Source organism: Herpailurus yagouaroundi, unplaced genomic scaffold (genome assembly GCF_014898765.1).
Source record: "Herpailurus yagouaroundi ecotype Mexico unplaced genomic scaffold, PumYag 207, whole genome shotgun sequence".
Classification (NCBI taxonomy): domain Eukaryota; kingdom Metazoa; phylum Chordata; class Mammalia; order Carnivora; family Felidae; genus Herpailurus; species Herpailurus yagouaroundi.
This window is the reverse complement of record NW_024412438.1, coordinates 4913953-4924673: the sequence shown is the minus strand read 5'-3', so window position 1 is coordinate 4924673 and position 10721 is coordinate 4913953. Positions and strand designations below refer to the sequence as shown.

At 62.5% G+C, this 10721-nt stretch overlaps 1 protein-coding gene across 1 annotated transcript in view; it reads right to left on the bottom strand.

The window, feature by feature from the left end:
• Nucleotides 1-2739: 2739 nt before the first annotated feature.
• The window catches only part of UBE2Q1 (ubiquitin conjugating enzyme E2 Q1), an 11659-nt gene continuing 3677 nt past the window's right edge, over nt 2740-10721 (bottom strand). The window contains exons 2-14 of the mRNA XM_040452354.1: nt 10518-10719; nt 8311-8415; nt 7871-7975; nt 7283-7333; nt 5742-5882; nt 5236-5320; nt 4775-4835; nt 4536-4626; nt 4361-4419; nt 4222-4270; nt 3917-4012; nt 3644-3710; nt 2740-3214 (exon numbers count right to left, since the gene is read on the bottom strand). Coding sequence (XP_040308288.1) covers nt 3183-3214; nt 3644-3710; nt 3917-4012; nt 4222-4270; nt 4361-4419; nt 4536-4626; nt 4775-4835; nt 5236-5320; nt 5742-5882; nt 7283-7333; nt 7871-7975; nt 8311-8415; nt 10518-10719 — 1144 coding nt within the window. The 3' untranslated portion in view covers nt 2740-3182. The remainder of the gene's footprint in view (nt 3215-3643; nt 3711-3916; nt 4013-4221; nt 4271-4360; nt 4420-4535; nt 4627-4774; nt 4836-5235; nt 5321-5741; nt 5883-7282; nt 7334-7870; nt 7976-8310; nt 8416-10517; nt 10720-10721) is intronic.

Genomic DNA, 10721 nt, shown 5'->3' with positions numbered 1-10721 from the left:
TTTAGCGACGATAATAGACCTACTTTTACATGCTCTTTCTTTATGGGCCCCCCCGCCCCCAGCAATCTTCTCCGGGCCCTGTAGCAGGAGCCCCCCCACCCAATGTCCTCGCAGCCACCGCAGCCTCCCCTTCCTTCTCCGTGACCCGACCTGGTGCCACCAAGGTGCCCTTGTTGTGTTCTGCAGGCATTTTGAGTTCGGACCAGGCGATCCGTCACTGGTGTTTTGAACTTGGAGGTACCTGCCCCGTGTCTGTGCGCCTTCCCGTGCCCCACTATCACCTGGCATTTCCCCTAAAGAAACTGAACTTATCCGGGGGTTGGGTGGACGGGCCGGGCGGTCCTTCCTTTCCACGAAGACCGACTCTCTCTCTTCCCGTCGGGCATCCTGATGTTCGGAGAGTTTAAATGACACGGCCACCGTGCGCCCTCCCCGTCCCAGTTTGCCTGCCCCGTCCTCGGACGCGTTGCACTCTCGAGACCTTGGGACGAAGAGGCCCCGGCACCCACAGCTGCTGCCACTCGCACGTGGCCTGGCCCCCGGCTCACCCCTCAGAAGAGTCAGACGTCTCCGTGTGTCCTGTGTCTGGAGCCTCCATGAGGTTGAAGCCTGAGGCAGCCGGCGGGCCCTCCCCACGCCTCCTCTGTGCACCCGGAGCATGACAGGACGGGCATTGTTGCCCTGTGGTTCTGAGGAACAGAGGGGCCCGGCGTCGGGTCTTCCTGGCCTTCCCGGGTGGGATTGGGGAGCACTTAAGCGCCGAGCGGTCACCTCGAATAAATGCCGGCATGTTTCGTGAATCTGGGTGTTGATCCTTCTGTGTGGCCACCGTCCCCGGCCCTGCCCTGTGAGACCAGAGCCGCCGTGGTGTGCCTGCCCCCCGCGGTCCCCCGGAACCCCGCCGTCCTGAGCAGCTCGTTTGTCCTGGTGCAGAGAAGAGCCCTGGGCGTTCCATGCTCAGGACGGTACAGCCTCGTTTCTCTTCTGTGCTTTGCAGCTTCAAGAGAGCCCTCGACTCAAGGTCAGGAAGGAGGAGTGGAGTTTGAGCGGAAAGGTGGAGGGCTCCCTTCGAGTTGGTCTCCGCTCACCAGAGCTGGCGCTCCCCCTCACGTCAGGGAACATGGACCCCTCTGTTCCTTTATTTTTATTTTTAAAAGATCTTAAGCAGGTTGCATGCCCAGCGTGGAGCTTGGTGCAGGGCTTGAACTCATGACCCTGAGGTCCAGACCTGAGCTGAGATCAAGAGTCGGACTGAGCCACCCAGGCGCCCCTGCGCTGTTCAAGTAATTTCATTAGTGAGGCGCCTGGGTGGCTCAGTCCGTTAAGCATCTGGCTCTTGATTTCTGCCCAGGTCACAAGGTCACCGTTTGTGGGTTTGAGCCCGTGTCGATTCTTTTTTGTTGACAGCATGGAGCCTGCTTGGGATTCTCTGTCTGCCCCTCCCCTGCTTGTACTTTTACACTCTTTCTCCTAAAATAAACAGACTTAAAAAAGATAAATAATTGTATTAGTGGGGGCCGTGGCTGGTGGAGCACGTGACTCTCGATCATACAGTTGTGACTTCCAGCCCCAGGTTGGGTGCATTGTTTAAATAAATATTTACAAATAAAAAAGTAATTAAATAGTTTTATTAGAGCCAAACTAAATAATTTTGTTTCATCCTTTGGTAGGTGAGAAAAATACATTACAAAATTCATTATACAGAGGACAGCTCACAGCACACGTTACTAAACACACAGTCTACACCGCGCTCAGGGCTGGTGTAAGTTCCCCCGCTCTCTGGCGGGTCTCTCCCCGCCCCCCTCCCACCCCGGGGGCGCCCCTCCGCGTCTGTCAGCACCCAGATCAGGTGGGCGTGGGCAGTCAGCACAGCCCCGGGCGGCGTGGGCAGCTGTCCAGCTGCGGCGGGACTTCGAATCCGTGTGAGGAAACGGAGACCGGCCGGGTCCCCCACGCGGCAGGGCGGGGTGCTGCTGGCAGGCTGCAGGTTTGCAGGTGGCATCCTCGGTCCGGGCTTGCTAACACTAGCGGCTGCGCTAGCCTCGCCTGGCCCGGCACCCAGTCTGCAGGCAGAGGGGTCCGCAGAGGCCGCCGCAGCCCCGAGGCGAGTGTGCGTGAGCGGGGCCAGAGGCAGGCCTCCCCCCGACCCCACGCCCCGGACCAGCAGTGTCCAGAGCCCGGGTGGGAACCCGGGTACAGAGCGAGCCCCCGAAGCTAACCCTTCCAGCAGGACCCGTTAGGCGAGCGGCTTCAGAGAACCCGGATTCTCCCGGCCAGACGACGTGCTTCCGGGCTGAGCCCAGATGAGGCGGGAGGCCAGAGCGAGGGGGCATCCGCAGCCGCTGGGAGCTGGTCGAAGCCACCTTCCCCAGGGAGGGCCTCGTCCCCCACCCCCTTGATTCCTGTAGAAGCAATGCCCTGAAGCGGCCTCTAAAATCTATCTTTTCCTTAGAAATTTGGAAACATCTGCGACTGGGGAAGAAAAGTCCTAAGAATCAAGGTCGTGGTTGCGGCTGGCTCCGCTGTGGTTCAGCAGCTATGCTGGGCTTCGCGTTTCACGGGGGGGGGGGGGGTGGCAAGTGCTGGTGGCCGCGGGGAGAGACCTGGGGGTGAGCCCAGTGCTCCAGCCTCTCCCCTGGCCGGCCGGGCCCTGCCCCTCCCCCACTGCCAGGGAGGCATGGGGGGGAGGCAGCGGGGGGGCAGGAGGCGGGAAGAAAAAGAGGAGTCAAGACCAGCATCTTCAAATTAACAAACTGTAATTGTTTTCCCAAAGATACATTTTTTCATACACATCCATCATACACTGTAACCAAAAAAAGCAGTGTACATGAAATAAGAGAAAATAAATTAAAAATCCATAGCATAGGTAAGGAGGCTCTAGTCTGGAGCACAGCTGAGTTTCCAGCAATATAAGGAGGCTCGGAAGTTTCTTTTAGAAGAGTTGCCTGCTAGCAGGGGTTCCAGCCAGGTGGTTGGTTGGTCTGTAAGTCAGTCTTGAGTACTTGACAGTTCTGTTTTCCCTTAGCGCCTACAATAGCCGTCACTGTCCCGCGAGAGGCAGAGCTATGTCACGTCCGGGAAAAGTGAGGGAGGGACCACGGAGGCGGCGTGAGATCCGAACACAGCATTCAAAGGTAATTGGTCCAGTGGCGCCTGGGGAGGAGGAGGGCGGCTCCCCGGGCTTAGCCATCTTCCTTCGGGGGTGTGTACCAGCCTGCAGAGAAAGTGAGGGGACAGTCACCGGGTGGAGGCCCCAGCCCCCCCTCCTGGCCCCAATACCGAGGGAGGGCACCTCCGGGGTCATCGGGACGCAGGTGGTGTCGGGGAGCTGGGAAACTGCCCACTGGAGGCCACGAAGACGGGGAGAACGAGGCGCCCGACCTGAGATGACCCAGTGAGATGAGCATTCTGGAAGAGTGGTCAGGAGGGCCCGCACCCGTGCGCTGGGTGGGCGGTGCTTCTCCGGGGCAGGGGTGTGGACACTACCCCCTCGGGCCCTTCTCCGGAGAACGGGGGCGGGTGAGAATGGGGGGGGAACAGCGGGACGGGGGCAGGCGCCGCGTGATGGGCGGTAAAGGCTTAGAAACCCAAGGAAGGGGTCCTTGCTGTGGCGGGAAGTGCGACCCCCGGGCCCGGGCCTCACCGTTCTTCTCGTGGATCTGCACCAGGGACTTGTAGGACTGCTGTGCTCTCGTCAGGCTGTACTGGGACTGGGACAGGACGCCACCGTCAGCACGGCCGGCCGCGGCCCGACGGCCGCCACCTTCCACAGCTTCCCCCCAGAGACCCCCGGCTCCCGCCCCAGGACCCTCTGCCTGGGGACCACGGCCCCACCGCCCTCCCCGCGGGCCAGCCGGAGGCCTCCTGCCCTCGGCCCTCGGCCCTGGGCGCGAGCAGCCGGGGCCGGGCCGCTTACTTTGTTGGCTCCGAACTGCACTCGCGCCTTCCCCTTCACCAGCGTGGCACTGATCTGCATGATCACAGACTCTATGGAGTAGGCGCTGCTCCAGCCCTGGGGACGGGGGCGCCGGAGCGCGCGGGTCAGGAGGGTGTCCAAAGGGCCCCGACGCCTGACACCGCCCCCCTCCACCGGCGGGGGCACCTCGGGGCCAGCCCTCGGCTGTCCGCGTGGGCCGCGGGCGCAAGCCCTGTCACCCGAGCGTCAAGCGTGCGCTGCGGTCGGCGCAGCCCCTCCTGGGCCACCGCGGGACGCAGGCTCACCTGCTTGGTGAGAAGTTCCATGCAGATGGCGCCTCCGCCCAGAACGTACCTGCAGGAGGGAGGTGAGTCGGCGGCTTGTCCGTCAAGAGCTCCGCAGCACCCCTTCCCCACCCCCCGCCCCTGCCGAGCGGCCACTCACCCTCCGGAGAGGACCGGGGACACGACCCTGACAAATGGCGGGTCAAAGGGGAAGTTGTCCTGAGAGGAAAGAGAGAAATCAGAGGGGCCAGTGCCTGCAGGACCGCCCTCTGCGGGGCAGGGAAGGAGCCTGGCTCGGGGGGGGGGGGGGGGAGCCGCACAAACAGAAGCCTTACTTTGAAAGAAAAGTTAAGTAGAATGAAGTCGGCTCCTTCTTTCTCTTTGAGGATCTGGAGATCGTTGTGCAAAGCGCTGTCCTGGTCGACTCTGAGGCGACAAGCCTGGGCTCAGACCCCCGGTCCCGGCTCCCGCTCTCCCGGCCGACCGCCGGCAGCTCAGGGATGAGCCCCTCCGCGCCCCAGAGATGCCCACACCACCCCCCGCGCCCCCCACTGGCTGCCCAGCCCCCACGCACTTGAGGAGTTTGACGTTCCAATCGTACAGACTGTCATTCACGAGTTCAACTGCATAGTTTCCTGGAAGGAGGGGAGACGACGGGTTGGGGTGGTTGGGGGACGGTCCCCGATGCAGACCCCCCTCCCGGGCCGACAGAACACAGACCAAAGACTCCAGGTTCACCCCGATGCACAAACACCCAGTCTAAGCCGATGGCTTGAGAAACTGCATTCTTGGGACTGAAAAGTTCATAAATGTTCACGTATCCCAGAACTTTTTTTTTTTAAGTTTATTTATTTTGAGAGAGAGACCCGTGCACGAGTCGGAGAAGAGCAGAGAGAGAGAGAGAGAGAGAGAGAATCCCAAGCAGGCTCCACACTGTCAGTGCAGAGCCCGACGTGGGGCTCAAACCCACAAACCACGAGGTGGTGACCTGAGCCGAAATCAAGATTCAGACGCCCCCCGGCGCCCTGCACTCACCGCCTTTGAAACTCTGTGACCGGTAGATATCCCTGAGCTCCTTCATCAGCCGGTCAGTGGCCTGCACCGAGCCAGACACCGCCCCCTGCGAGGAACAGGACACAAACATCCGCGCTCCTGAGTGGGGGTCGCGCGCAACAGGGGGGCGGCCCGGCAGGCGCCCTGGATCAGCCCACCCGGAGAAGGGGCCTGCTTCCGACACGGATGCCCCGCAGCCGCCCCCTTCTCGGCCAGGACCCTCCAACCCCTCGGCCCGGCCTCTCCCGGCCAGGACCCTCCAACCCCTTGGCCCGGCCTCTCCCTGCACCCCCCTCCCGGCCAAGACCCTCCCACCCCTCGGCCCAGCCTCTCCCAGCCAGGACCCTCCAACCCTTCGGCCCGGCCTCTCCCCGCACCCCCCTCCCGGCCAGGACCCTCCAACCCCTCGGCCCGGCCTCTCCCCGCACCCCCCTCCCGGCCAGGACCCTCCAACCCCTCAGCCCGGCCTCTCCCCGGGAGGCACGTACGTTCAGGTAATCTTGCCTCTGGTTCTTTTTGATCTTCTCTAGTATGGCCAAGTTTTCCTTTCCGATGCCGTCGTCTTCGGGTTTTTTGCCCTCAGCAGGCTCCTCCTCTTTCATCTCATAGTGGTCTAGGTCTTCCGTGTCCTGGGGGGGCACGGGACGGGGGGGGGGGGGGAGGAAAGAACCAACACAGGTTATGCAGAAGGGCCACTGCCTTCCCGGTCCCACCTGGCCGGGGTCAAAGGGTACAGAACAATGGTCGGTCCAGCAGGCCGACGGATGGACACAGCCAGCTCCGGGTCCAGAGTGCCCCGGCCCCACGCCCACCAAGAAAATCTCCTGGTCAGTCTCAGGCGGCAGGACCCCGCCAGGACCCAGGAAGGCAAGTGGGGACTCGGCCATCTTGTCCCCGAGACCGACCCCGCTCCAGCTGTCCCTGACTCTCTCCCTTGGTAGCAGCGGCCCCTCTGTAGTCCTGGAATGACACTGGCCTGACACCGTGGCTCAGAACTCACTTCTCACCGGGTCACTACGATTCCCAGGAGTAGTGAAGACGGGGGCACAAGTCTCCTGCCCTCCCCGTGGGTGTGGGGCCCGGGTCAGGTCTGCAGAGGCGCCTATGCCAAGGGGAACGAGGTGGAGGAGGTCAGAAAGAGGACTGGGCCCTCCTCTACCCCAACCCAGGTGGGCAGGGAGCTCGCTATGCGTGGGGCGGCACAGAGGCTGGCGGCCGAGAGACGTGTGACGGCCCTTCGTGCGTCTAAGGTCCCAGCAGAGCTACTCAGGAGCAGAAGCGTCACCGGAGCGGCGTCCTCACCCTGGCACAACGCAGCTACCACTAACCTCCTAATTCCGACGCTAGCCGCGGACATCCACGAACACCTGTCCCGTGCCGGGTGCTGTCGCGGGCCCCACACGCCCCGGCTGACGTCCCACAACCGCCGTGCTGCTGTTCCGCCGTTACTCCCATTTTACAGAGGAGCAAGCTAAGGCCTACTGAGGTTTATCATCATGCCCAAAGCCCCACGACCCTCGGCGGAGCTAAGATGTGAGTCGAACTCCATGTGGCTCTGAAGCTCGGATTCTTAACTATCATGTTACTTTCTGTAAAAGCGCCTACGTTTTTGGAGAACGGGCCAAAGTTACTTAGTATTCATCAGAAACCACGTGGGGCATTTTAGCCGCGGCGCCACATTTCACCCTCACGACACTCATACGTACTAGGTGTCACAAGCTGCCTTGGAAACGAGGAAACCACAGCTAGGGGAGTCACTTCCCCAGCTGGGTACAGGATGGGAGCCCAGGTCTGACTCCAAGGGCCCCTAGAGTGACCTCGTGGACTACTTGGCTTAAAGACCTCAGCACTTGGCTGTCCTCGGTGCTTGCGGGGGGCCTGTCTCCCACTACACTGGCTGCTCCTCTAGGCCAGTAAACCTGTCCTCAGTCCTCTCTCCCCGGTCTACACTGGAACGCCATATACAGCGGGTGCTCAGTGCTGCTGACAAAGAGCTTCCCGCCACTGCCGCCCCGGGGCGCAACCCTACCTCAGGCATCTCCTCGTCTTCATCTTCCGAAGACACGTCCTCCTGTGTGCACTGCGGCCGGGAGGGAAAGACAGCGATCAGAGCCTCAGCACGTGGCCTCTGACCTCCGCCCTGGAGCCCGGGGTCTGGCGGCTGCGTCCCTGTCTCATGCCGCCAGCCGGTCAGGATGGAGCCACAGCCCAGGGAGTGACCTCACTACCGGCCCGTCCTTCTCCTACCACGTGCACACGTTAAGAGGACAGGGGCCGCACGACCCACCTCCCGTGTCCCGGTCCGAGGAGCCTCCCCTTGACTCGATCGTCTCTAGACTCACACCAGCCGTCGGTTCCCCCAGCAGCCTGGGTCCCCAAAGGCCACCAACTGCCACCGCCAGTGGTAAAAACTCCCCCTCCTCTCGACACGGAGCTCACTGCCCCCGGGGAAGTTCTGGGGGCACCAGTGCCCATCTACCTACATCCCCACCTGAAGGACAAGGGCCAAGAGCCGCGACCCGTGCAGGTGCCTGGAGTGGCTGGAAGTGTGGAGGAATTACCGCAGGCACGTCTCCACGAACAGGTATCCACCGGGCCCAGGGCCCCGACTGCTCACCTGCTCGGCCGGCAGGGGCTGGTCCAGCATCTCCACATCTGGGTGCTGAGGGAGGTTGTACAGCTTACACAGGTCGGAGATGATCTTCTTCAGATGCTGCAGGAGCTGGGAAGGGGGACGGCGGTGACGTCAGACACCTCATCCCCACCCCAGTATGGACCTGTGTGCGGACGAGCTCCTAAACCCCGATCCGGTACCTGGTTCTCTGGATCTCCCGGACCACGTGTGTGGGAGTTTCCTGGACCAAGGCCGGGTTTGGTGCAAGGCTCTCCCTCCGGCTTCAGTAAGCCGCCCCCCCCCCCCCCCGCCCAAGTCTGCCCCCAGGGATTGGACGTACTGTACCGCCCCCTCCCAAACACATCTCCTTCCACGAGGCGTCTCCATGATGTGGGCCTCATAAGAGGCGAGGGCAGCCTCGGCCCGGCAGCCTGGCCCCTCACCAGAGTATTCCCTTTCTTTATGTCCACCAGCCTCTCCAAGACAGCGGCCAAGTTTGGGTCATCGGACTCCACTGACCAGATGGGGGGCACAGCAGGGTAGGACTCCTGAGGGAAAAGGGCAGAGAGAGTGGTCAGCACGGGCAGCCCTGGGAAGAGCAGACCTTGCCTGCCTCCCGTCCCCCAAGATTTCTGGTCCCTCTGCTCCTCCGCCCCCAACAAGAGCCCAGCTCAGCAGGCCGGCATCCCACCAGCTTCCCAACAAATCCCAGAGCAGAGCAAGTCCCCGAGAGAACCCTTTCCAAACAGCCTGAACACCCTTTCTCTTCTCAGGAGCGAGCCAGGGAAGCGCCGCCGCGCCACCGGCGGGGAGGGAGGCTTCCCACGCACGGCGCTGCGGGCGGCCTGTCCCACACCCGGCACTGAGCCCTCCAGCCCTCCGCTCCTCGAGTTCCACGGTGATTTCAGGAAGGGACCCCTTGTCACAATCACGCCGACGTGAAAACAACGAAGGCTGCCGGTCACTTTCGGTTCAGCTGGAGAAGGAAAGCCACACGCTAGGCTGAGTCTCCAGAACCCAACAGTAAAAGGAGGGCAGGAAGACGCCTCCGACCCGGTCACTCCCCACAGAACCGCTGACGGGCCAGCTCCCCCGTCTCTCCCTCGAGCAGGCGCGGGCCGCAGGGCCCCACGAGGCAGGCTGGGGGGAGGAAGCCCACGCTGCTGACATTCCCAGGCTTCCTGAGACCGGGCACCAAGTGCACCCTGACCAGACTCCCCCCTCTGCCCGAAACTGGGGGCATAGTTCTCGCCAAGTCTCCTTTATGGGGGCCACAAGGAATTGGACTGAGAGCCTCGCAGCCTAGCTTCCTTCTGGGGACAAAGACGGTGCAGGCACTCTGCAACTAGATGGGCATCTAGAAGAGAAGGGGGCATTGCTGCCTTTCGGGAACAGAATCGACTCAGGGGGGTCCCCCCACCCGCTTCTGCTGGGGTCTTAGCTCTGTCACAGCGCTAATCCTCAAACGCTGGAGGGAAGCAAGCATGAAAGATACTCAAGTCTTCACCTGACTCAACCACACCCAGTTCTCCAATCTCAACTTTTTAGTAGGAAAAAGGTGGGGAAAAAAAAAACAGGAAAAAATGGGACACGTGCGCTTTGGGGGAGCACCGTCCAGCCCAGGCTGAGGCTCACTGCACCTTGACCTGGTTCAATGGAGGGAAAGGGACAGGAAACCAGGCCCCCAAGTACCACCCGATTCACAGGTCAGTGTTTCCCCTGACTACTCCCTCCAGGGTGCAGACAGCCTGCTGGGTAAAGTGCTGGCCCCCCTGCTGCCTAACTACTGTCCCAGCAGGTAAGTGCCAGGCCATGCAGCACTGAGCACTCCCAGTCCTCAGTCGCTGCCCCCTTTCAGGGGAGGTCTGAGGACACATGGGGCAGGAGGCCTGCAGGATGTCTCCTGGCTTAGCCTCGTGTGCGATGGTGTTCACTGGGCACAGAAGGGACTGTAGCTGCTCAGGATCAAGGGCGCCGTCCTCAATCATCACCATCGTTGCTGGGAAAGGCACCCACCCATGGCAAGGGGAGATTTCTGAGGGAACAGGAGAGAGGAGGTCTGCTACCAGCTGGGGCAAAAGGAGGAGAGTTCGAGGTTACGCCAGAATAAAACGGAGACCAAAACAGAGAAGAGTCCGTAACCTGCGAACTGCTCCTTAGTAAAAATTCAGGGAGCAAAGGGGGGCTTCGGGAGAGGTGCCTGGGCAGCGATCCCACAGGTGGCAACGTCCTAAGTCAAAGGCACTGCCACAAGGAGGTATCACGGAAACGTGGAGTTCCAGGCCAGGTGGGTCCCCGCGGCTGAGCTCGGGGCACAGGCCTGGAACCCAAAAGTGACAGCAGGGGAAGGAAGGGGCCTCCGCAGGTGGCCAGGTAAAGCCGCGCGGGGCCAAATCACGGCCCACGGGATGTGGGCCGGTGGAAAGGGCCAGTCGAGGCGCCATATGTCGGGGTGCGCGGCGGACGCCGGGTGCACAACCTCCAGCGGCGGCGGCGAGTGTGACCCGCTCGGAGCAGGCGCCGGGCCCCGACCGGGGGGGGGGGGGGAACTCGGCCTGCCCGGTCCTCGGAGAGCAAAGAGCCGTGCGGTGTGGGGCGATCCCGGGTGCCTGACAGGGGGCCGCGCAGGGGCGCGCGGAGGGGTCCTCACCGTGATGTTGCAGTGGATGCGGACGGGATCCCCGGGCACCGACCCCCGCGGGGGCAGATGCGGTCCGGGCGCGGCCCCCGCCCCGGCCCCTCCGGCCCCGGCCAGCAGGAACTCGCAGCTCAGCTCGTCCAGGCAGGCGCTGGCAATGCGGAAGCGCTCGTGGCCGCGGTGGAAGATGGACTCGAGCAGCTTCAGCTCCCGCCT